Source organism: Mirounga leonina, unplaced genomic scaffold, assembly GCF_011800145.1.
Source record: "Mirounga leonina isolate KUSES-001 unplaced genomic scaffold, KU_Mleo_1.0 Mir_151, whole genome shotgun sequence".
Lineage (NCBI taxonomy): Eukaryota > Metazoa > Chordata > Mammalia > Carnivora > Phocidae > Mirounga > Mirounga leonina.
This window is the reverse complement of record NW_023270377.1, coordinates 57,000,421-57,026,350: the sequence shown is the minus strand read 5'-3', so window position 1 is coordinate 57,026,350 and position 25,930 is coordinate 57,000,421. Positions and strand designations below refer to the sequence as shown.

The window sequence follows — 25,930 nt, the reverse complement described above, 5'->3', positions numbered from 1 at the left end:
AACTGGAGACAGCGTGCGTGGGAGGGCAGGCCCTCGAGCGCGGAGACCAGCTCGGTCTCCACCTGAGGTGGGGCCGCGTCTCCCCAGGGCCACCTCGGGGCTCCGGCCGCCCGGGATGCTCCGGCTCGGGGGCCCGGGAGGAGCGGGTGGCCGAGGGAGGGGTCCGGGCGCACACCTCGGCAGCGGCCTGCAGGCCGGCGTGGGGCGGGGACCGCGGCCCGGCTGCTGGGGGGGGCGCGGACCCCGTCTCTGAGTTCCGCGCGGCCCGCCGGAGGGGAAGTGCGATTTCGTTTCAGCCGGTTTCTCCCAGCGTTTCCTGTTCCTTTCTCCCAAAGCTTCCTGCGCAGTAGAGGAACCAAGAGCAAGTTTTCCTCAGCCCCGCGCCCACCCAGCCCCCAAACACACCCTCTTCCCCCCGCCCCCCCCCCACCCCGCGGTAACCTTTTCTGGGTCTCTTTCCCCCTCGAGGAGTGGAGGGAGCCTACCTGATGAGGAAAAAGAGAAAGAGGAAAAAAGAGGAAGATTTTCTTTCCTCAAGGAGAGCCAGCAACATTATTTTGACGAGATTAGATTGTGCACCTGAACGGCGTGTCTGGACATTCCGTCAAATAGTTATAAGTCGTGTAAAATTGAATTTCTTGTTATTCACATGGAAACTTTATTTATTTTAACTCTAATCTTATTTGCATCTATTATCTGTATTCACCAAGGCTCTCTCCCACCACAAAAATGCAGATGAAGTAAATCTCACATAAATCCCGCCCATTTGTGTAATTGGTATACTAAGTGTTTATTTTAAGTGAGAATAATTTAGCTACAAATTTTCTTAAGGAATAACATTCTTAACACATTAAAAAAAACTGAAAACTCTGATTTGCTTTTATGTTTGACAGTCGCTCTTGATTCCCTTAAGAGGAGCTTGGCGAGTGCGGCTCGCGGGCGCCATCTAGAGCTCCGGGCCGGGAAGGCCGCGCTGTCCGCCCGGCTTGTCGCTCTTAGCGCCGGGAGACCGGCGTTTGCCGCGAGAAGCAGCAACCCAGCGAAGCGAGCAAAGAAAAGCGAGTTTTTGTGGACCAGGGGAGGGGGACGAGCCCCGCCATTGAGGGGCACTACTTAGCAATGGCCGGTATTACCGGTTCCAGGAAGGAGGTCGTTTTTGGAGCGTGCCAACTGAAAATCCAAACAAAACAAAATAACGCCCCGCTTGGCCCAACCCTTAGAATTGTCTCATTTAACATGCCTTTCAAGGTAACTTCAGGGTCTTCCCACTCGGAGTTGAGCACGCTGGGCTCTGTCGGCGGCGACGTGGACCCCGGGACGGGGACGCGGCCATGGGCACAGTCCCCCGCGCTCTTGGCCCAAGGACTCGGGATCCGAGGGCTCCCGATCGGCGAGGCCCGCCCGCGTGGACTATCCGGGACCGACCGGAACCAAGCTGATCAAACCAGGCCACCAGACCGTCCCACGTCCCCAGACTGCCCTTTGAAGGGGAGGTTAGCGAGGGACCCCGCAGCCAGACCGGGGAGGGCCGAAGTATCCTTTTGCCTTGCCGCCGCCCTCCAGGCAGCCGTCCCGCCCGGGTCGGGTGGTGCTGGGGGCTGCTGAGCAGGCCGGAACCCGGAGGAGCGCGCAGGGCTCCCGACGGCGCCCAGAAGCCCCGGAACCCCTCGCCCCAGCCCCTCCTGAAGAGTCCGCACTCCCTGCCGGCGGAAACTGACCCCTTGTGTCCCCACCTTTCCCCCTTTGAGACCCAAATCTAAAATCGGATAACAGTTGGAGGCGTTGACCAATTTTCTCTCCAGGCTGTGCATCGCCCTCCCCGCGCCGCCCCTTTCCCTCCTCTTCCCAGTCCACTACCCCACCCCTCATCTTGAGACTTCGTGCGGTGGCTTCTTCCCCTCCTTTCTTGCCACCCCCCCGCGCGCCTTTATTGTATTTTGATCTTAAAAGCTACACCTCCAAATCCCGCGCCCAGGGCGGCAAAAGCGCGGTCGCCCGCAACAGCGAGAGTCGGCCGAGACGCTAGGGCGCCGGGCTCCCCGATCTCCAGCCGGGGAGAAGCGGTGCGTTTCCGGGAACTCGCATCCACCTTTGCAGCGAGTAGCTCGGCTGGGTTTGTATTTGCTGTTTTAATACAAACCCCGCCGCACTGCCTATTTCAAAGATGTGCTAATTACTACTTGGATAGCAGGGCGCAAAGTCCTTGTCCATTTCCCAGTACAAAGTAGGTTGCTAGAAAATTTGAAATTGCCTTTCAGCCTAAAGCTGCCTTACCTGAATGTCATAATTACAGTAATTATGTACATCCAAATTACATGCTAATTAAATTAGAATCAAATCGTTCTAAATCGAAATCAAATGAGGTAGTGAAGAATTAATCAATGACAACATAAATAGAGAGCTTCCTTCAGAGATATTTATTGTAACGATCCAAGGAGGAATTTGATCTGAAAAAGTCACCTGTTTATTTACTTTCAAATTCGTAATCAGTTATTATCCCTTCTCCATAATTTTAACCGTTCCGTGTTATTTACCCCCCACCCTTTCTAGACGCTGGAGTTTATAGAAATATGTATGAGGTAAATACATACAGACATGCCTACCCTATATGTTATTGATATAAATATATACAGTGTGTTTGCAACTCCAGTTAAGGGGAAGGTTTCAGAATGTCCGTGGGGACACAATCCTTCAGGGCCTGTTCTCTGAGACCCGGGAAAGAAAAACACCTAAGTTTTTAGATTTTTCTAAGATCCCTGCACTCTCTTCCTTTGGAAATTCTTATCAGGGATTTTGCATTGTTTTGCGAACACCTACCCGTTTCTGGGTGGTTCATATATAAAAGAAAAGCAAAGTGATAGGTTGTCTCCCCCAGTCCGTTTTCTGCTGGCAGACTGCAGGCTGGAGTTGACATTTCCATTTTGCCCCGAGAGCGAGAGATTAGCATCAGCGTCCTAAAGCGCCCTCTTCACCTGTGGAGCCGAGCAACGAGAGAAATTTCGCTCGCTTTCCTAACCACCGAAGGCGAGTCCACCCTCCGACCTTCGCGGGAGAACCGCGTCGAAGGCCGGGCGAGGTTAGGCGGGGGCTGGCGGGCGAGGGCGCGCGGCGGCCCCGGCGGCCGGCCCCCAGGGCGCAGCCCCCTTGGCCCGCAGCCTGGCGGAGGGGCCCGGGACTTCCTCCTGGGCGGGTCGGGGCCACAGGCGTGCGGCGGGGGCGGGCACCCGTGCTGCGGGCTAACCCGGACCCCTTCCCGTTACACTTTGTGGGTGGGGAGTCCAGCGGCCTCTCGGCACGGGAGGCGCATCTTCCAGGAAGGGGAGGCGCCCCCTAAGTCTCAGCTTTTCCATTTGGGTTTGAGGTGCGATCAGAAGGTGGCCGGACACAGGTCTAGAAGGAAAGCGCCACAGCACCCTGGGTGGCGTCGCCTCTGGGGACGGGCAGGGGCAACCCAGCACCAGCCTCACTCCATCTCCCTACTCCAGCCCCCTTCCGGCTTCCTTTGGCTTTAGGGCGAGGTCCTTGGAAGCCCCGCTCTGGTCAGCAGCCGAGGCCCCGGACCTCCATTTCTCCACCCCGTCGGGAAGGCCTTGGAGCCGAAGGGACGGACGGGGGCTTTCCGCGTCTATGAGTGGGCGGCAAGCGGCTCACGGGCAGTTTGGGCCGGAGTGTGGGTTTCTTTCCATCACAAGCGGCTCCTGACTTTCATCCCGCACCTCGCTGTCGTTATTACTGCTACATTCTGAGGGATGCTAAGGGTGGCGTGAAGGGAGGAGAAAGGCGGAAGGTGATGGGGAGTATCTATCTGCCTCCCTTTCTGTCAGCAGGAACCGCGTTTTAGGAGCCTGGGCAGAACTCGCAGTTGCCATCGCACTTCCCAGACCTTAGGGTTCCCTCGGTCTTACTTGTTTCTCACGACTGTTAAAAAAGCATTTCTCCTTTTTGGTCCAAAAAACGCCCCCAAGGCCTGCAGCTATTGCATGCCTGTCTTTTTAGGAAGTGGTAACTACCAGGGTTTTCTTGCAGAAAACCTGAAAAAGATTCCTGAATATCCTTCAGCTACTGAAGCTAAAATGCAGCTTTCTCCCTGATCTTAAGCACAGGCGGTAGAGGATGCGGCCTCACTGAACTGCTTCCCGCAGCGACTTCGCCCAGTGACTTGGCCCTTATGGGCCTTAGGTAGGGAGGAGAGTGAAATGGCTCGGGTGGATTCTGAAATCTAAGAGCTTCTGTGTAAAGCATATGAAATGTTTGGTGATTAAAACTGGGAAACGCCGGCTCCCAGCAGCATGGCCTGATCTGATTCACTATCAGCAAGCAGTCTCATGGAAGAAGAGCAAGAAAGGTCTCTACAAGGCTTTCAGATAAAAAGCTTTCTTCAGCTTAAGACCGTGTGACTCAGAACAAGATTTCCACTTCACAATGCAAGGTAAGCAGACCTGCCACTATGCCGCAGCCACCTCTGCCTATTGGGGCACATTTACTAAATGAAATTACGGCTAACTAACCACATAGACGTTCAGATAAATAAACAAGTCCTAACCTAGTAACCTGATCTTTCCTGGGCATTTGTAAATCGACAGCACCTCCTACAGGAATTAATTTGCTAGTGTTAAATTATGTTAAATGTTAGGCGGGGGAAAGGGGAGAGGAGAGTGCCCCAGAACCGGCTGGGGGGGCGGGGGGCGGGGGGGGGAGTGCAGTCTCAGGCCCATGGACAAATAAATGTCACTAGGCATACCCAGATCTCTTTATAAGAATTTTTCTCATAAGGCTAAGAAGAATAGCAAATATAACCAGACTTTTCTTGTGGTTTTCTAAAATGCCACTGTTGAAGACTTGTTTGGGTTCTTGAATCATAGATTCATTAAACTTGGAGGATTCTTTGATCTTTGGTACTTAGGGAAGTCTCCACACATACAACTAGACGTCCTTTTTATTACGGTGTTTATCTCTGCTTTTTACCTTGTATTTCAAAAGCAAAAGTAGAATTAGATGTGTAACATTTTGTTTAAAAAAATCACTTTCAATTCCCTATACCCGTACCATTACAAGTATGCACAAGCAGTGAGCCTCGTTAAAGCTCTTACCATGTTGAGTCTACGTGAAAATCCCTCCCTTCGGGTTTTAAGTTTGCAAAATTGGAATGCTAGCCCCTGGGGGTCTGTCTAGCACCCTTCGGTGACCGAAGCTGAAAGCCAACTAGCAAATCAACACCTTCCATAACCACACAGGAATTTTTCTCACTGTTAGATGGGTAAGAGTACTGGGGCTATTGGCAGTACTTGATAGTTTCTCAGTCTTAACAATGAGGGATAATTAAACCAGAGATTAAAAAAAAAATTCTCATGGCCACATTTTTTTTTATGGCCACTTTAAAAATGGATCACACTTTTGTGAAAGTCAAATGAAAAAAGTGTAAGAAATGACAATGTAGTTCAATTCACTTTTAATTACAGGATGCATTTCAACATCTCTCTTCATGAACACTGTATTGGTTCAGAAACCCTTTGAGGCAGTTAAGTACTGCATAGGTTTTGACATTATAAAAATTATAAAGTCTAAAAAGGCATGAGATAGAAAATAATCAGTGCAACACTGATGAACTCAAGGTGTAAATTAGCAGTCTTTATCAATTTCAAATGCATGCTTTTTTTTTAAATGAAGGAAAGGGATCTTTGAGGTACACTCTAAGTTATTAAAGAATACTGTATAAGGAATTCAAGTTCTCCCCCCACCTCAAACCCTCTTAAAAATCTAAATAAAGGGTTGCTTATGCCTTTCGTTTCTTATAAACCAGACATTTGTGTGTGTGCATATATGTGACACAGACATATGTATCAGACTATATAAAGCGATTTAACTCCTTTCAAACTTACTTTTTATAGAATTTACGAAATTATGACTGACAACCCTCAAAATAATCCAAACCAATATTCGCATTGTATTAAATAACAGATTTTTTTTAAAATGTGGAACCGTAATAACAGAAATACTTTGTCCATGATGTTTTAGTAGATGTTTTTTTGGAATTGCAGGTTACTTATAATCTGTATCAAAAAATCTTTTTCTATAGCTTTCCTTTACCATCTCCTTTGAAGCACAAAGGAAAATTTGCAGCTAAGTTTAAATATGCTTTATATACCTATACTCATGAAATTATTCAATAGTTTATAATAGTCCATTCATGACATTATATAAATGCTTAACCTTTAGAAGGAAAATCTTTAATAGTTGTGTGCTAGTAGCAGAAAGGCCACCAGTGGTAGGCGGAATAATGTCCCCTCAAAGTATACGTTCTCATCCCTGGAACTGTGAATATCTTAGGTTACATGGCAAAGGGGAATTAAGGCTGTGGATAGAATTAAGATTGCCAATCAGTTTATTTTAACATAGGGAGTTTCTCTGGTGGCCCAATTTAATCACAAGGGTCCTTAAAATTAGTGCAAGAGGGATGCAGAGTATCAAAATGTCAGAGTGATCAGATGTGAGGACTTAACTTTACTCTTGGTTGTTCTGAAGATGGAAAAAGGAGCCAGGAGCCAAGGAATGCAGGCAGACTCCAGAAGCTGAAAATAAGCAAATGGATTTTCTCCTAGAGCCTCCAAAAGGAACCAATCCTGCTGACACCTTGATTTTAGCCCAGTGAGATCCATTTCAGACTTCTGATCTCCAGAACTGTGCATCTGTGTTGTTTGAAGTTTGAGGTGATTGGCAGCACAGAAAGCTAATATGCCATCCAAACGTAAATAGAACCTGAAGGGAGTTTAAACGTCTTAAGGAAACAGTGATCAAATCCACTACTGAATTCATACTAGAGAATTTCAACAATGATTATACTTTGCTTCAAGTAAATTCAAATCTTAAAAGTAATACATTTGAAGAGAAAAAAACAACGAAAATTAAATTATAGCCATTCAGTGTACTGTCATTCTTTTAATGACGTTTCAGAACAAAGAAAATGCCACAGAGTTATATGGGGTGTTTAATCTAGTAGAGGGCACAAGAAACACTTAACCAACAGAAAATATTTTTACAGCCCCCAAAGAGATTACTTACAAATATTTGCGAAGTTCATTCTGCTAGGACTCATGTAGTTTTTGTATTTGATATGACAGTTTTCAGGAATGGAAAATTAAAACAGAGCTTTTTTATTAGAAAGACAATAGTATATAATTTAGCCCTTGCCACAGATACTCAATAAGGAAGTGGAGATATTTTTATTCCCAGGTAATTGTCACATACAGTCTCTCTTTATTCTCTCTGCTTCTGCTTCGTTCTCTTTGTGTCACCCTGGTATGCTTATCTCCTGGGCTCTCTCTGCGCACTCTTCCTCCTCTGTGTACCTCTGTGCCATGGCTTCTGGTGTCACTCCTTCCATTCCGCTCTTCACTGGGACTTCGCTGTGGCCGTTTTCTTGCTTCCCTCTGCTTGTAACCACCGTGACTTCTGCTGCTCTGGCTCCTACTGCCCCTCTCGTTTCTTTCAGGTCCTCTCTTCTCTGGGTGCTGGTTATGGCTTCTGGACTTTCTGTCAGAATCAGAATGGCTCCATTTGCTATTCTCCCCAGAACTCTCTTGTTTTAAAAACCTAGGCTTTTCCTTGGCTTTTTCTTTGTGATGGTGACTGCTAGAAAGTTCTTCATGAACTTTTCTCTTCTTAGACTTGTCCTTCTCTTCACAATCACTGTTGTTATTCCCTGAACACTTATTTTTCTTTCTTTTCTTCTTTGGTATTTTCTTTTCTTTGTTGTCACTCTCACTGCTGCTTTCTGAAGTCTCACTGGAGGAGGAGGAGTGGGGGGAGGAGGAGGAAAAGGAGGAGGAGGGGGACCTATTTTTATGTTTTTTGTGTTTACTTCTGCTTTTCTGAAGCTTTTTCTTTTTTCTATCTTTTTTCTTTTTCTTTTTTTTCTTCTCAAGCCGGTCCAATTTCCTGTTATTGGGGAAAGAGTTAACATACTATGTAAAAATAGTCCTTTTGTTGACAAAAATGAAATTTTAAATAGACAATATATTTTCTTTGACACTACTGAAAGTGGTATTTAAATATAAATGCATTCTTTATTAAATGACAATTTTCTTTTAAATTATTCAAGTCACACATAAAAGTAAATGCATTAAGCCAATTCTCTCACTATACTTTCCTCAATAGTAATGATCCTTAAAGAAATTCTTACTGAATCAAAATTTGAAATTATATACCACTCTAAATAAACAGTCCTCTTGATCTCAAGGAAGCTTTATAACATTAGTTACATGCTAATGTAAACTCAAATATGTAGCTATAATCAGATGAAAAATTGATGATATGTGCCATTTTAAAGTATGGAAATACTAATCAATATTATTCTATTAAGGCATTCTGAATTTCTAAAGAGTACTTCACATTCTCAGAAGAGTAACTTGTTTATGTGTCTGAGTTACTCTGAAATAAAAATGTCTTCACTGAGGGTTCTGTCCAGCCATTCTCAAAATCCACATACTGAAACATTATGAGCTCCCTCTATTGGACTCAGCAGACATTTCTTGAATTCTTTAATCCAGAGGTAGTCTGTTTAACAAGATTCATAGTTACCTTAAATTTAAACATGTTTCAGCATTCCTCATAAAATCTTACAAAAAGAATAATACATGGCCCACAAGTGTTTTATGAGAACAAACTGTGTGCAAAGATATGTAAAAATCCATTATGAAAAGTAACACCTACAAATAAAGCTATTTCCAAACTAAATGTTCTGGGAAGAACAATGATTTTGTGCCATAATCTGAGTATACAATCTTACATTCACTTTCATATTACTGAAAGAAAGACAAAATTGTATTATTATAGCTAAAGAACAAATTAGTAGATGTGATTCATGTGTTTAAAGTTGCTTCATAAGCTCTTAGGATCAGGGTTAAATATGATACTAAGATAAAATATAAGAAAAAATAGTTGAATCCATTAAATATACACTTTTAATTACCTGAGAAGTTTCTGTTTTTGTTTGGTTGTTAGTGACTTTAAAAATTCGACTTCTGGATCTTCTTCACCTTCACTTGCAACATATTCCTGAATCAACAAAGACATCAATAAATTGCTAGATTGCAAGACAAATTAGTTATCAGATGGGAAAGAAAACATTTACAAGTAAGGAATTTTGTGTTAGAGACATACTATAAGATGAGTATGACATCCTGGATTGGGAAGCAGGGGGTGGGGGACTAAAAAATCTTGTAGTCTGCTTGCCAAGGAGGATCATAACACACTAAGAGGTGAAGATAACTGCTTTGTCAGCATTAACAAACTTTATCAGGAAGAAGAAGATAGAAAACACAGATAAAATATTTATAGCATGGCTTCTACTGTCCACCTCTTGAGTTTGAATTTAAACACTTAAGCATTTAAATATTTTATTTTTAACTTAATGTTAAAACCAAGAAGATCATGAACTTTATTTACTATTTATTTATTATTATTATTTTTTAAGATTTTATTCATTTGACAGAGACACAGTGAGAAAGGGAACACAAGCAGGGGGACTGGGAGAGGGAGAAGCAGGCTCCCCGCCTAGCAGGGAGCCCAATGCAGGGCTCGATCCCAGGACCCTGGGACCATGACCTGAGCTGAAGGCAGACACTTAACGACTGAGCCACCCAGGCACCCCTATTATTATTTTTAAAGATTTTATTTATTTATTTGACAGAGTGAGAGAGCACAAGCAGGGGGAGCGGCAGAGGGAGAGGGAGAAGCAGGCCCCCCACTGAGTAGGGAGCCCGATGGGGAGCTGGATCCCAGGACTCTGAGATCATGACCTGAGCCGAAGGCAGATGCTTACTGAGCCTCCCAGGTGTCCCTGCTCATGAAGTGTATAAGAAGGTCAAAACATCCACAATTTTAGCCTTTATAAATTCAACAGTACATTATCAAGTATATACCAATATATCAAACAGTACAGATATACGATTATATAGGTTATATGAAGAGTCCCTAGCAGTGTTTGAAAACTAATGTGCCGATTTTCAGAGTACCACAAGTTTATGCCAATGGGAGTCTGGGTTTTAGTGTCAGTTCTCTCTCTAAACAACCACATGAGCCACAAGGGCAATTGCTTTACTTCTCTGGGCTCCAGTTTCCTCATTAAATAAAATAGTTTGTGGTCAGGATATCTATAACCCTTCAAATGCAACCATTTTCTGGATCTATGTACAGTTTAATAAATTAAGTAAGTTTAAAATATTTTCTATAATTTTTAGGAGTTTGTGACCATATACCACTTCTCATTGGTTCTATTTAACGTAAGTTAGCAGGAAGGAAAAAAAAAACACCTTATCACCAGTTCGGTTAGAGATTTTATCCACATAAACCTAGAGGAGCAGTTTCATTTATTAAAATATAGGTTTAAAAACAATTTCTCATTTAGGTTAAAATAATAAAGAATCAAAATCAAAATACACTTTAGGCATTTTCTTTGCTCTATCTTGCTTTCCTATGGCTATATGCATATTGGAAAACATTAAGTAGCAATTCACAAGCTATCACATTTAGATTTATAGACATTTTCAGCTTACCGATAAAAAGATCATTACCTGTGATGGATCATTTGCGGTCAAGTTTCTCCCCAGTACATTTCGTTTCAGTGCAAACCCACTGTTTCTCATCTCCGCTATTAGCTCCGAGGGGTGCATCGATGGCCCTGTTCACAAAAATCACAGTTTGAATGTATCATTTATATCTCTCTACCTTTTTTGGACTCCACAGTAGGAATGCAGTTGAAGCTTTGTTAAGTAAAATACAGCTAAATCAACTCAATAATCTTCTGCTGAGCAAATAATCAGATATGATTTTCTAAAACAGCAGTCTGGAGATTCAGAATAGAAAATAATTGCATTTTTCTTTACGTGCTAGGGGATTCTCTTCTTATGTAACTTTGTCACATTGAAAAAGATACATTTAGATGTTATCTGCTTGGCAGTTTTTGGTATAAAATCAAAGAAAAATGGTAAAAAACTGCAATTAAACTTTAATAGTTATTCTCGCAGCAAGAATTCAATTTTAAAAAGATACTTTTAAAGGTACATGAGCAATTTATTATTGTAGTTTCCAATTAAAAATTCCTCATCCTTATTTATCAAATACCAACACTGAACACATTGCCATGTGGTTGTGAATTATCAACAGAACACACACACACACACACACACGCGCTATGAGTCACTATTAAGGACTTTTGTTAATCTCCCATATATACACTCAGAGTTTGAAATGTCTAGTTACCAGTTTGGGGTTGGTGACAAACAATTTTAGGCTGGCTATAGGTGTGTGTGTGTGTTATATCTTTCACATGCTGCTGTTTCCACTTTCGCAAAAGCCCAAACTGAAAAGCAAGCTCCTTTTTTGGTCACATAATATATACTAAAGATACATAATATGGACTAAAGATAGATACAATTAAAAAATGATTTAAAAAATGTCTGTGCTCCTCCCTCAAACATGAATATGTTTACCATATGGAAGGAGGGATCCTTTCCTCTTTCTTTCATATTATTTCAGTTTCATTTTGTTTTCCCTGCAGGTAGCACATAAGGACAACATTTCATGAAGCTATTTAAAGTTTCTGGCCTAAATTATCTATACTGTCTTAAATGAACTACCCTGGATAATCTATCTGGAATATAAGGAAGAATAAGACAGTTCCTGCCAACAAGGAATTCATAAGGGAGGGTTGGGGATAGAGAAACTTCAAAAACAGATTCTCCAGTTTTTTTGTTTTGTTTTGTTTTTTAAGATTTTATTTATTTATTTGAGAGACAGAATGAGGGAGGGAGAGAGAGAGAGCATGAGAAAGGGGAGGGCCAGAGGGAGAAGCAGACTCCCCACTGAGCAGGGAGCCCGATGCGGGACTCGATTCCGGGACTCCAGGATCATGACCTGAGCCAAAGGCAGTTGCTCAACCGAGTCACCCAGGCACCCCAGATTCTCTAGTTTTTTATTAAATACTTCATCTCTTTTTTTTTTTTTCACTGCTTTATTGGTCTTTTACTAGTTATTTGCGAATTCACCTACATGTTACCATGGAAAACAAAAGACAATAAAATTCAAATCTGTTCACTTGTCAGTAGCATCTTTGGCTAAAAAGTTTGGTCGGAAAAGTTCAGGTGCATGTTACTATCTTTTATTACGATCTATGGGCTTTACCATTCTATTCATATTACCAGGAACAACTGAAAGTATGAATATAACTTTATAAAGTAGAAAATGTGTTTTCTGAAGTGTCAAAACTACATTTCCTTGTTTTTGTTTTTTTTTAAGATTTTATTTATTTATTTGACAGAGACAGTGAGAGAGGGAACACAAGCAGGGGGAGTGGGAGAGGGAGAAGCAGGCCTCCTGCTGAGCAGGGAGCCCGATGCAGGGCTCGATCCCAGGACCCCGGGATCATGACCTGAGCCGAAGGCAGACGCTTAACAACTGAGCCACCCAGGCGCCCCTACGTTTCCCTGTTAATTTTTTTATGTCAAATGAATTCAGAAAGCAAACACACTAAAAATTAGGATAAAAACTACTCCAGGAAAGGGTCAAAGAGCTTGGCCATTATGATGAGAGGTTACTAATTTCATCAAAAGATGGGTAATTTTAGTAAGTTTTAAAAAAAACCACACTTTTTACATTTTTAAAAAATATTTTATTTATTTATTTGACAGAGAGATAGCAAGAGCAGGAACACAAGCAGAGGGAGTGGGAGAGGGAGAAGCAGGCTTCCCGCCGTAGGGAGCCCATTGTGGGACTCGATCCCAGGACCCTGGGATCATGACCCGAGCCAAAGGCAGATGCTTAACGACTGAGCCACCCAGGTGCCCTTTACATTTTCATTATAGCAGTTATAACTACAAGAAAATTATCTCCCTTTAGCCAGTCTGACAGATTATATAGATTATGAACCAAACAGGACTCTTGCAGCATTTGCATTGCTCCAAAACCTCAAGTGAACTCTGTGTAGTACATATGCTTGGCATACACTTCCACACTGTAAGACTAAATACTTAGGGAACCACCTGACAAACAGTATTCAATATACAGTAACAATTATTATTTTTGCCAGTTGCTATAAAACATTTATGATTATCTTATGACATATTCTTTATAATTAAAAAATGCTTTTAGAATATTTTTCAAAATCCAGTCTTATTCATATATTTTTTTATTTTTTATTTATTTTAATTTTAATTTAATTTTATTTATTTGACAGACACAGCAAGTAAGGGAACACAAGCAGGGGGAGTGGGAGAGAGAGAAGCAGGCTTCCCGCGGAGCAGGGAGCCCGATGTGGGGCTCGATCCCAGGACCCTGGGATCACGACCTGAGCCGAAGGCAGACGCTTAATGACTGAGCCGCCCAGGTGCCCTCTTTTTTTTAATAATACAATATGATTTTATTTATTTTTTTGTTTAATTATGTTCAACGCAGTAAACTAGAAGGACAAATCACTGCATGAAGCATTAATCTAGAGGACTGGATAGCCAATAGGCTCTTCAGAAAACATCTATTGTATTTAAACTATTTCTCAATACAGTCTTTTCCTTAATGTTGGTAACACATTTTATTTTTTTTTAGCTGGCATATTTTATTTATTTCTGAATATTTTTATTTAAATTCAATTAATTAACATATAATGTGTTATTAGTTTCAGAGGTAGAGGTCAGTGATTCATCAATCTTATATAATACCCAGTACTCATTACATCATGTGCCCTCCTTAATGTCCATCACCCAGTTACCCCATTGCCCCAACCCCTTACTCGTATACTCTTATACTTAAACCTTCTTCTATCATCAAAAGTTCTGGGTTTAGAAGATGTGACAAGTCAGGTTTAATTAAGATATATTTAGCAAGATATCTTTATACTTCCCGTGATTGTGACAGTGGCTATGAAGAATTAAATTGACAGAAATTACTCTAGCTGAGAACTCAAAATTTAGTTGATATAATAGATTATATAGATATGTTGAAAAAATACATTTTTTTATTTTTTTTAAAAGATTTTATTTATTTATTTGACAGAGAGAGACACAGCGAGAGAGGGAACACAAGCAGGGGGAGTGGGAGAGGGAGAAGCAGGCTCCCCGCGGAGCAGGGAGTCCGATGCGGGACTTGATCTCAGGACCCCGGGACCATGACCTGAGCCGAAGGCAGTCGCTCAACCAACTGAGCCACCCAGGTGCCCGAAAAAATACATTTTACAAATATATTCAAAATGCAAAATGACCACTTTCATGTATAGTGCCTTAATAATTTAAATTACAACTGTATTTGGAGCTCAGGAATGTTTGGTTTGCTCTTAGATTTGCTAAGATTGAATAATTCTAGAGAATTCAGGAAAAGGGCTTTTGTTTTAAAATGTAGATTTGTGAGGGCTCCTTTCTAGATTATTTCAGTCAGGCTAGGTTAAGCCTCCACTGCATGAAAACCAATGTTACAACTTAGAAAAGCAGATCACTGAAAAACCGTTTTCAACATTCACTAATTTTACAAACTCTTTGCTGTGATATGGGTAAGCATCAAAATACTGACTGTGACTATGATATTCAGCTCCATGTCCCAATTAGACCTAGACTATTTTCTACTAGAAAAACACCATGAAGTCAGTGTCTCAGGAAAAAAAAATCCCAGAAGGCGAATTATGCTGTACAAAATTATGTTTGTAAAGGGCCTAATCTATTCATTTAGAGCACTCATTTTTATAGAACTAAGCAAAAGTAATGGAAGGTAAAAAATATTCTGTAGTAAAATAGATGTTTTATCAGAGAATAATATAGGAAGTCAAAAGTTCTGGCTATGAGAAAGACCACATCACTGACTTCACAATTAGACAGCAGTCCCAAGTGACTCCCACAAATGGCACAAAAGAAAGCTGAATGGTGAAGGCAAAGACAGTTGGGTTTCACTGCTAGCACTAGGCCCACCTGCTCCCAAGGACAAATGTATCTTCCTTTGAAAGTTCATCGTTCCTTTCAAGCAAAACATTCTACAGTTTCGTGGTATTCAGGGGGAGAAGGGAGGGCCCTGAATTGTAAATTAGGTAAGGCTGTATTACAAATGCCTTTTACTCCTTCCCCTAAATTTAACACATTAATTTATGGCTGTTTGCTCAAAGTGTCTGCTATTTCTAAAGTGAATATAGTTTTGTTTGCTATTAAAGTGGTGACAGGGTGCCTGGGTGGTACAGTCAGTTGAGCTCCTGACTCTTGGTTTCCGCTTGGGGGGTGATCTCAGGGTTGTGAGATCAACTTCCTGTGTTGGACTCAGGCTCAGTGCAGAGTCTGCATGGGATTCCCTCTCCCTCTGCCCCTCCTGCTGGTGCCCTCTCTCACTAAAATAAACAAATCTTTTTTTTTTTTTAAGATTTTATTTATTTATTTGACAGAGAAAGACACAGCGAGAGAGGGAACACAAGCAGGGAGAGTGGGAGAGGGAGAAGCAGGCTTCCCGCTGAGCAGGGAGCCCGATGCGGGGCTCGATCCCAGGACCCTGAGATCATGACCTGAGCTGAAGGCAGACACTTAACCGACTGAGCCATCCAGGTGCCCCTAAAATAAACAAATCTTAAAAAATAAATGAATAAATAAATAAAGTGGTAGGGGCGCCTGGGTGGCTAAGCCAGGGTTAAGGGTCTGTTGATTGGGGCTCAGGTCATGATCTCAGGATTATGAGACAGAGCCCTGCATCAGGCTCCATGCTGTGCATGGAGTCTGCTTCAGATTCTCTCTCCCTCTCCCTTCCCTCTGCCCTCCCCCCAGTTGCTTGCGTTCTCCAAAATTTATAAATAAAATTAAAAAAAAAATACAGTGGTGATCAATTTTTTTCCTTCTCACTGTGTATTTTAACTTTACACAGTGAAAATCTTCAAACCTAGAGAGAATACTATGTACTCCTTACACAGCTTCAACAATTATCAATGTTTTGTCATTCTTATCTATTACTTTCAACTTGATTCTTTTTTGATAGTTATTGATAGAGATTTGATAAACCTAGATTTTATTTGATAGATACAAAATCTCAGGTACCACTTTGGTATTTAATCACTAATAAACAAGGAATATTTCTTAAAAACAAAACCCTAACACCTTTATTACACCTATCCATACTGACATTTTTTTTTTTTAAGATTTTATTTATTCATTTGAGACACAGAGATACAGAGAGAGAGAGAGAGAGAGAAAGCATGAGCAGGGAGAGAGGCAGAGGGAGAGGGAGAAACAGGCTCCTCGCTGAGCCAGGAGCCCGATGTGGGGCTCGATCCCAGGACCCTGGGATCATGACCTGAGCCAAAGGCAGATGCTTAACCATCTGAGCCACCCAGGCGCCCCTCCATACTGCCATTTTTAAAACATCATCTGATATCCAGTCAACATTCAGGTTGTCTCAAAAGTATCTTTTCATAGTTGGGTTTGTCCAGATTAGGATCCAAACAAGGTCCACACACTGCATTTAGTTCACGTATCTCTCAAATCTCTCTTTTCAAATTGAGGTATAAGTGACACAGTGCTCGCTTCAGCAGCACATACACTAAAAATGAGATATAAGTGACACATAAGTCTGTTGGTTTTTTTAAAAAAATTTTATTTATTTATTTGAGAGAGAGAATGAGAGACAGAGAGCATGAGAGGGGGGAGGGTCAGAGGGAGAAGCAGGCTCCCCGCCGAGCAGGGAGCCCGATGCGGGGCTCGATCCCAGAATTCCAGGATCATGACCTGAGCCGAAGGCAGTCGCTCAACCAACTGAGCCACCCAGGTGCCCCACACGTAAGTCTGTTTTAATCTAAAAAATGTCACCACCTCCACCCCCTACCTGCTTTCATTTGTTGAGAGAACGGGGTCATTTGTCCTGTAAATTTCCCACATTCTGGATAGTGATGTCATTTAATATGTTCTTCTAGTCACCTGTATTTCTGTAAGTTGGTAGTTAGATCTAGAAGCTTATTATTAAATTATTTTGGCATTTTATGCCATATACTTTGGAGGAATACATAGAAAATCTTCTTAAATTTAGATTTAGAAAAATGACACTTGAAACAAACACACTGGGGCGCCTGGGTGGCTCAGTTGGTTAAGCGGCTGCCTTCAGCTCAGGTCATGATCCTGGAGTCCCGGGATCGAGTCCTGCATTGGGCTCCCTGCTCAGTGGGGAGTTTGCTTCTCCCTCTGACCCTCCCCTCTCTCATGCTCTCTGTCTCATTCTCTCTCTCAAATAAGTAAATAAAATCTTTAAAAAAAAAAAAAAAGAGAAACAAACACATTTCTGGCTAATGAACTAGACTAAGGAAAAAAGGCTGAGACTTCAACCTAGTATGTTTGCTGTTACCACGTAGTCATAGTCACAGTGGCAGAACCTTAAAAATTTTTTTTTTTTTTTTTTTAGGATTTTATTTATTTATTTGACAGAGAGAGACACAGTGAGAGAGGGAACACAAGCAGGGGGAGTGGGAGAGGGAGAAGCAGGCTTCCCGCTGAGCAGGGAGCCCGATGTGGGCCTTGATCCCAGGACCCTGGGACCATGACCTGAGCCGAAGGCAGACGCTTAATGACTGAGCCACCCAGGCGCCCCCTTAAAAATGTTTTAAAATAAACCCCAAACATTATCACAAATAAAATATATTGATTCTTATTTCCATGAAAGTACAACCTTCTTTCTTTCCTAAAATTAAACTGACTGTATCTAGTAAAAAAAAAACCACTCCTTGTTACTAAATGTAAAAAGGACAAATAGAGACACTAGTTATATAGTACACGATTGAGAGGGAGATCTGGTCTAGTGGAAATTATCGAGAATCTTATATATGATTCCTAATATTACCTAACCTTTTTGCTTTTAAGAAAGCTTATAGAAAGTTATCTTAAAAAAAGACTGAAAAGGGGGGCACAGTAATGCAGCACAAGTCCCAGGGAAAAAGTGAACAAAGCTATTAATAAAGTGTGTGGGTGATTTTTATTTATATAGATGAGAATGTTTTATGTATGATTTTCTAAAGGTTATGCAAGAACCAATTGTACTGAATTGTAATAAAACTGCTCCATACTGGGAATTTTCCTGACACACTGCCAGTTCAGCTTAGTGGAGGCTGGAAACAATAGGGTTTCTTATTGCCCTTATTCCAAGTTCATACTGAAGACAGCTAATTTGATCTCTATTAAAACATACAATGTAAAGGAAAAATTAAACATTTCATTTTAGTCTGTGTGTCTAGAAAATACACAAAAACAAGGAAAAAATAAAACCTCTCTTATTGTATGCCAGTAAAGAACACTATTTATTAAAAACAATCTTCCCTTAACAGAATTAATAGTTAAATATATGACTTACATTTGATTATATCTTCAACTTAAGTTATATGCAAATATTTTAGTGATGATACATCCAGTGATAATAAAGTGAATTCATAGTCCATAGAGGACTAAGAAAAATCATTTGTGCTGTGATGAACATGAAGTATTAGAAGTTAGCACCATGTTTTAATTAAGTTTTAAGAATATGAATGCTACTCAGAGAGAATATGAGAGCTCTTGAAAATTATTCATCCATGAACCTCAAAAACATTATGTTGAGCCAAAGAAGTCAGACACAAAAAATACATACCATATGATTCCATTTATATGAAGTTCATGAACAGGTAAAACTAACATATGAGATTAGAAATTAGAATAGCAGTTGTGGGTGGAGGAGGCTGACTGGCAAGGGACATAAGGATATTTTCTGGGTTATGGCAATACTGTGCTCTGTATCTTATCAGAGACATTGGTTACATGGGTACATACATCTGTCAGGCTCAAACTCTATGCTTAAGAACCAATGCATTTTATTTTATTATTTTTTTTTGAAAAAAAATTTTTTTTAAAGAACCAATGCATTTTAAAGAAAGTTACACATGGTATTTTAAACCGGTCAACAGTAATTACTGAATGACCACGTTATTACAGATTCTCACTACATTTCTGTATTACGTCTAACTATGGAGAGAGCCCGGCAGAGGAAATTTCAACTAATTCATCCCTACTATATAATATAGAAAGTGATTTTAAAAAATCAGTATGTATTACTGAGCAATTATTTTATTTCATTAGGCCTCTTAGAGAACGGAGAACTTAGTTTTTGCCTTCAAGTTTATAATCTTTTGGGGAACACTAGTTCATATCAAAGAACAGGAAAAATATAAATTATAAATTATAAGTCTGTGTTATGAGATATATTCAGAGAAGATAAGAAACAGTGATGTTTATAATAGTTAGCAAAACCTTTCCATTCAATCACTAAACTATTATTTGTTAAGCATGTACACTGTGCAAGGCATTGGGACACAAAGATAAGTAAGATACAGTTCCTAATTCAGAAAAGCTTAGACTTTCCAGGAAAGAACAAGAAACTGAGTTTGATTTTCAAACTCTCATATGATTTAGGAAAAGGTAAAAAGTAGGGCATTCTAAGTGAGTGGAACATGATGAAGGTTGTTAACTTCATTAAGTGTGATTTGCGTAGCAGAATTAATATTTACTAGATGGACTACATTTCATTCATTTTCCTTTTCCAGGAAATCACTAGCTAATTTCCTTTACTTGAACCTGGCAGACCTTGAGTAGATGTAATGATGTTAATTGGAAGAATCATGTAAAAGAGAGTTATGACTGTGATCTGAGAATCTTAATACCCCTTGGAGGTTATGGAAAGCATAGCTCCCACTGTCCCACACATGCTTTTAACACAGAGCAGAGTCATTTACTGATAGAACAGGATTATAATTAATTTGTTAATGTCAATGGAATTTCAAGGCCTAGTCCCTGTAACAACAAATTTAAGCACTGAATTATAATAGTGCTTATAAATAGTTAGAAATGCCTTAACCATTGGTAATCACTTAAAATAAAAGAGCCAAAATTTAGAGTATTAATCCAGAGCACCATTTTGACCTTTGAAGCACCATGACTTGACAAGTTTTACTGAATTATCTCTTTAATAGGTCAATATTTCTTTTCAGCTAATTAGCTTCCACGTGCATTAAAAAAAAAAATTGGTTCCTGACTGATCAACTACATAAAGGAGAGAAATGGTGACTAACTTCACTTCTTTATTTTGAGGTCAATCCTTTATTTATTAGTTTTAATATCTGCCTACTTTAGGAGTTTAGCCTTTTTTTTTTTTTTTTTTTTTTAAGTAGGCTCCACACCCAATATGGGCTTGAACTCATGACCCTGAGAGCTGCATGCTCTACTGACTGAGCCAGCCAGGTATTCCCAATTTAGCTTTAATAAGATTCTGGTAACACAAATACTTTTTCTGCAGTAGAATTATGTTGGAGAATTAAACAAAAATTCTGCCATCAGATATAGGTCTATCTTAGTAGCTATGCTGGTAGGATTCAACTTCTTCAAGGAGTTGCATAAGGGAACTCCATAACAGATTCAGGGAGATTTGCCAGATGGCAACTGAGTTTATCATCTTTCTTTCTACAGAAAAGTGCCTCTCGCATGCTCCTAGGTATCTTTCTAGCAAAGCTTATGACCAGTTATTTTGCGAAATTTCCCAAACATATTCTGAAGTGACAAAATATTTTCAACATAAAAAGCTGATGAAGGGGCGCCTGGGTGGTGCAGTCGGTTGGGTGTCCAACTCTTGGTTTTGGCTAGGGTGGCGATCTCAGGGTCATGGGATTGAGCCCCACATCGGGCTCAGCGTGGAGTCTGCTTGGGTTTCTTTCTACCTCTGCCCTCCCACCTGCTTTCTCACGTGCGCATGCTCATTCTCTCTCTTGCTCTCTTTAAAATAAATGAATAAATCTTAAAAAAAAAAAGGCTAATGAAAAGACGGAAGAGCAGCATGTGGAAACTGTTGCAGAAAACTTCTATCAGTGCTACAGTTTAGTGTAACATTCTTCAAGGAAATTAAATCAAGAGTTAGGGAAAATTAGGTAAGGAAAAGAGCATTCATAGGCAAACAAACCTTTGTATTAAGTGTAAAAATAGTATGTTCCTCAATTTAAGCTATTTATTCATTTTCATATTGAATGAAACACATTAAAAACCATGGTGTAAACAGAACTCATAGAGACATGTGAAACATACCTACCTAACATCAGTTTAGCCATTTGTAGTGTGACTGGTTCTGAGACTTAGACATTATAAAGAAAAAGAAATTTTGTACATGTCAAAACTATCCAGCGGCACTCTTTTGAATTTGAAATTTACTTTCATTAAAAATGTAAAATTTGCCATATTATATGAAGTCAGTTCCAAATATTTTAGCTAAGTTAAAAAAAATGGCAGAGCAACTTTAAATATATAGGAACTTAAGCCTAAAAAACCAAAAGTCAAATAATTAGTATAATATGAAACTATAATGTTAACAAATTTGGATTCAATGTTTATTCACTATTATGTTGCTTTAACAACTTTTAGATTTTGGTACAATATATAAAGAGCTTGAAAGTCCTCCCATCCTTACAACAACAAAAAGCTGAAAAAACTGAAAATCAACAAATCTTCTGGGAGGTATTAGAGAATTGAGGCCACAGGGTAAAACACTGCCCCCAAAACAGGAGAGAACCGCGATACAGAGAATCACAGTTTAACAGGATCAGAAACCACCAATGGAGTCAGCAACTACTAGGAATCCTTAAAAGAATAATATACTATTGTTGGACTGAGCACAGACTAGCTTGAGAACTAAAAATACTTTAATGAGTTTTACTTCCAGGAGCCTCACCAGGTTCTCACTGTGAATATAATCCCCTTATACTTACCTTCCAACAGTAGGAAGGGAAAAGTAACCATTTTGAAAATATGCCCAGAGCATTTTGTTGTCCTGAACATATGCTCACTCTCAAGGGAAACTATTTTACCAGAGCCTAACCTACGTGGGAAAAAAAAGAAGCTGAGAAGTAGGGAAAAAAAGCTGAGAAGCACCTGTGAAGGTTATAGCCCAGGAGCATAGGCTCACTAAAAAGAGTGAGATTTAGGAGCACATGGCTGGTTCAGTTGGAGAAGCATGCAACTCTTGATCTCAGGGTCATGAGTTTGAGCCCCATGGTGGGTGTAGCAATTACTTAAATAAATAAATAAAAATAAACCTTAAAAAAGAAAAGAATGAGACTTAGTCATAGGATTATAGAATGATTCCCCTTCCCCTATATCTTACCACCACATCAATAGGGCTCCTATATAAAAAGAGGAGACTACAACTGAAGCAAGGCTCAGACTGTTATATGTTATAAAGAAGCAGCCTGTAGGGACACCAAAAGATAACAGGGGAGACAAAAACAAGGACACTAGAGGAAATTCAGGCCCTGACATCTACAGCTACACCCAACTGTAAATACAACCTAGCTCCTAGCCAGATAAACATAAGACCTCACACTAAAGACACATCATGTCCAGCTTTCAACAACAAAAAATTACAAGTATGCTAAAAGACAAAGCAAGCATCAGAATCAGACTTAGCTATGATGGAAATTTTGGACTTATCCGATTGGGAATTTAAAATAAGACTAATATGCTAAAGGTTCTAATGGACAACATGTAAAAATAGATGGATAATAAAAACAGAGATAGAAACTCTAAGAAATAATCTAAAGGAAATGCTAGAAATAAAAAACATTAACAGAAATGAATGCCTCTGATGAGCTCATCAGTAGATTGGACATGCCTGAGGAAAGAATCAGTGAGCTTTAAGATATGTCAACAGGAACTTCTCAAACTGAAAGCAAAGGGAAAGAAAGTGAAAAAAAGAAAACCAGAATGTTCAAAAACTGTGGGACAATTACAAAAGGTACAACATATATACAACAGGAATACCAGAAGGATAAGAGAGAAAAGTGAGATAAAAGAAGAAATACCTGAAATGGATGAGTGTTCCCAAGACTAATGGTAGACAACAAACCACAGATTCAGGAAGCTGAGAGATCACCAAGCATGATCAATACCAAAAAATCTACCCTTATAACATACTCAAAGTGCAGAAAATCAAACACAAAGAGAAAATCTTGAAAGATGCCGGGTGGGGTGGGGGTGGGGAACCCTTACCTAGAAAGGAACAGAGATAAAAATTACATCATGCTTCTCTTAAAAAACCATGCAAGCAACAGGACAGTGAAGTATTTAGTGTTGAAAGATAAACCTACCAACACTGAATTCTGTAACCAGTGCAAATGTCCTTCAAAAGTGAAGGACAAATAGTTTCTTAAACTAACAAAAATTGAGGAATCTGTCACTAGCAGACCTGCCTTGCAAGAAAGATTAAAAGATGTTCTTCAGAGAGAAGGAAAATGACACAGATCAGAAATCTGGATCTACATAAAGAAAGAGCATTTGAAAATAAAATATAAAATATTTTTTCTTATTCTTAACCGATCTAACATAGTATCTTGTTTGAAAATGCTGGTGGTATTCTGATAGGGACTGCATTAAATGTGTAGACTGCTTTGGGTAGTACAGACATTTTAACACATTTGTTCTAATCCATGAGCGTGGAATGTTTTTCCATTTCTTTGTATCATCTTCAATTTCTTTCATAAGTGTTCTATAGTTTTCAGGATACAGATCTTTTACCTCTTTGGTTAGATATTTCCTGGGTAACTTATAGAACCTTGAAATTTCAGGGCACCTGGGTGGCTCAGTCGTCAAGTGTCTACCTTTGGCTCAGGTCATGATCCCAGGGTCCTGGAATTGAGCCCCGCATAAGGCTCCCTGTTCAGCAGGAGACCTGCTTCTCCTTCTCCCACTCCCCCTGCTTGTGTTTTCTCTCTCACGCTGTCAAATAAATAAATAAATAAAATCTTTAAAAAATTAAAAAAAAATCAAAACTTCCGTTTTTAAAAAAAAAAGAACCTTGAAATTTCTTGAGTGACAGGAGTGTCTGTTATTCATGATGGGATCTGACAGCTTATATTAATGAGGCGACTCATGGTGAGTGCCTAGATAGGTTAGGCTAAGGAGATGAGTCAGGACAGGGTTGGCCACACCAGAAAGATCAACCATGTTATTAGAGGGTTGGAGCTTTGAGCCACATGACATTAGCCTGATCTCTGGAGAAGGGAGAGGAACTAGAGGGGAGTTCAGCTATATGGCCAATAAGTTAATCAATCAAGACTATGTAAATAAACCCTAATAAAAACTCTGGCTTAGGTGACCTTCCCTAGTTAACAATACTCTGTGCATAATTGATGTGCAAGGAGGGTGACATGCGTAGACTCCATGGGAAGAGGACACTGGATGTTAAGTGTTTGGGATGGTGGGTGGAAAAAAGGCAATTATAATTGTGTAAGTGTGAAATTTAAAGGCAAAGAAAATGATACTAAATCTACCTTCTTTACTACATATTGTATGATTTCATTTATATGAAATGTCTAGAATAGGCAATCTACAAAAAAAGTAGAAAGTAGATTAGTGGCTGCCCAGGGCTTGGGGAGACTAGGAGCTGGAAGGTGAAGGGCTGAGGGGTTTCCCTTTGGGGTAATGAAAATATTCTACAATTAATTATGGTGATGATGGATGTATAGCTCTTGTAAATATACAAATTCAAACCACTGAAATGTACACTTTAAGGCATGAACTGTATGGCATGTAAATTTCAACTCAATAAAGCTGCTAAAAAAACACCTGGTCAAGAAAATGAAAAGACAGGCAACAGACTGGGAAAAAATATTTGTAGGAGACACATCTGGTAAAGGAATATCATCTAAAATATACAAAGAATTCTTAAAACTCAGCACTAAAAACAAACCCAATTTAAAAAAAATGGGCCAAAGGCCTTAACAGACACCTCACCAAGAAGATACACAGAGGGCAAATAAGCATATGAAAAGATGTGATGCATCATATGTCATCAGGGAAATGCAAAATAAAACAACAATATACTACTGCACACCTATTATAATGGCCAAAATTCCTAACATTGACACTGTTAAATGCTGGCGGGGATGTGGATAACAGGAACTTTCATTCACTGCTGATGGGAATGTAAAAATGGTATGGCTACTTCAGAAGACAGTTTGGCAGTTTCTTATAAAACTAAACAAACTCTTACCACAGTATCCAGCAATCATGCTCCTTGGTGTTTACCCAAAAGAGGTGAAAACTTATGACCACATAAAAACCTGCACATGGATGTTTATAGAGCTTTATTCATAACTGCCAAAACTTGGAAGCAACCAAGATGTCCATTAGATCAATAAACTGCAGCACATCCAGATATTGGAATATTATTTAGCACTAAAAAGAAAGGAGCTATGAAGTCATGAGGAGGAAACTTCAGTGCATATTACTAAGTGAAAGAAGCCAATCTGAAAAGGCTACATACTATTAAGATTCCAACTACATGATCTTCAGGAAAAGTTTAAAACTATGGAGACAGTAAAAAGTTAGTGGTTGTCAGAGGCTCGAGGGAAAGGAGGGATGAACAGGCAGAGCACAATTTCTAGGACAGTGAAACTACTCTGTATGGTACCATAATGTTGGAAACATGACATTATACCTTTGTTCAAACCGACAGAACATACAATGCTGAGTGAGTCCTAATGCAAACTATGGATTTTGGGAGATAATGATGTGTCAGTATAGGTTGATCAATTATAACAAATGTGGGGCGCCTGGCTGACTCAGTGCGGTGCAGCACGCCAACTCTTGATCACAGGATTCTAAGTTCGAGCCCCATGTTGGGTATAAAGATCACTTAAAACTAAAATATTAAAAAAATTGTAACACATGTACCACTCTTGTAGAGGATGGTGATAATAGGAGAAGCTATACATTTGTGGGAGCAGGGTGCTATGGGAAATCTCTGTAGTTTCCTCTCAATTTTGCTCTGAACCTAAAACTTCTTTAAAAAAGTAGTCTAGGGGCACCTGGGTGGCTCAGTCGGTTAAGCGACGGCCTTCGGCTCAGGTCATGATCCTGGAGTCCCTGGA

At 40.1% G+C, this 25,930-nt stretch overlaps 1 protein-coding gene across 1 annotated transcript in view; it reads right to left on the bottom strand.

The window, feature by feature from the left end:
- Positions 1-6,907: 6,907 nt before the first annotated feature.
- The window catches only part of CIR1 (corepressor interacting with RBPJ, CIR1), a 38,399-nt gene continuing 19,376 nt past the window's right edge, over positions 6,908-25,930 (bottom strand). Inside the window, exons 8-10 of the mRNA XM_035007733.1 lie at positions 10,572-10,678; positions 8,969-9,054; positions 6,908-7,935 (exon numbers count right to left, since the gene is read on the bottom strand). Of these exons, the coding sequence (XP_034863624.1) occupies positions 7,221-7,935; positions 8,969-9,054; positions 10,572-10,678 (908 nt within the window). The 3' untranslated portion in view covers positions 6,908-7,220. The remainder of the gene's footprint in view (positions 7,936-8,968; positions 9,055-10,571; positions 10,679-25,930) is intronic.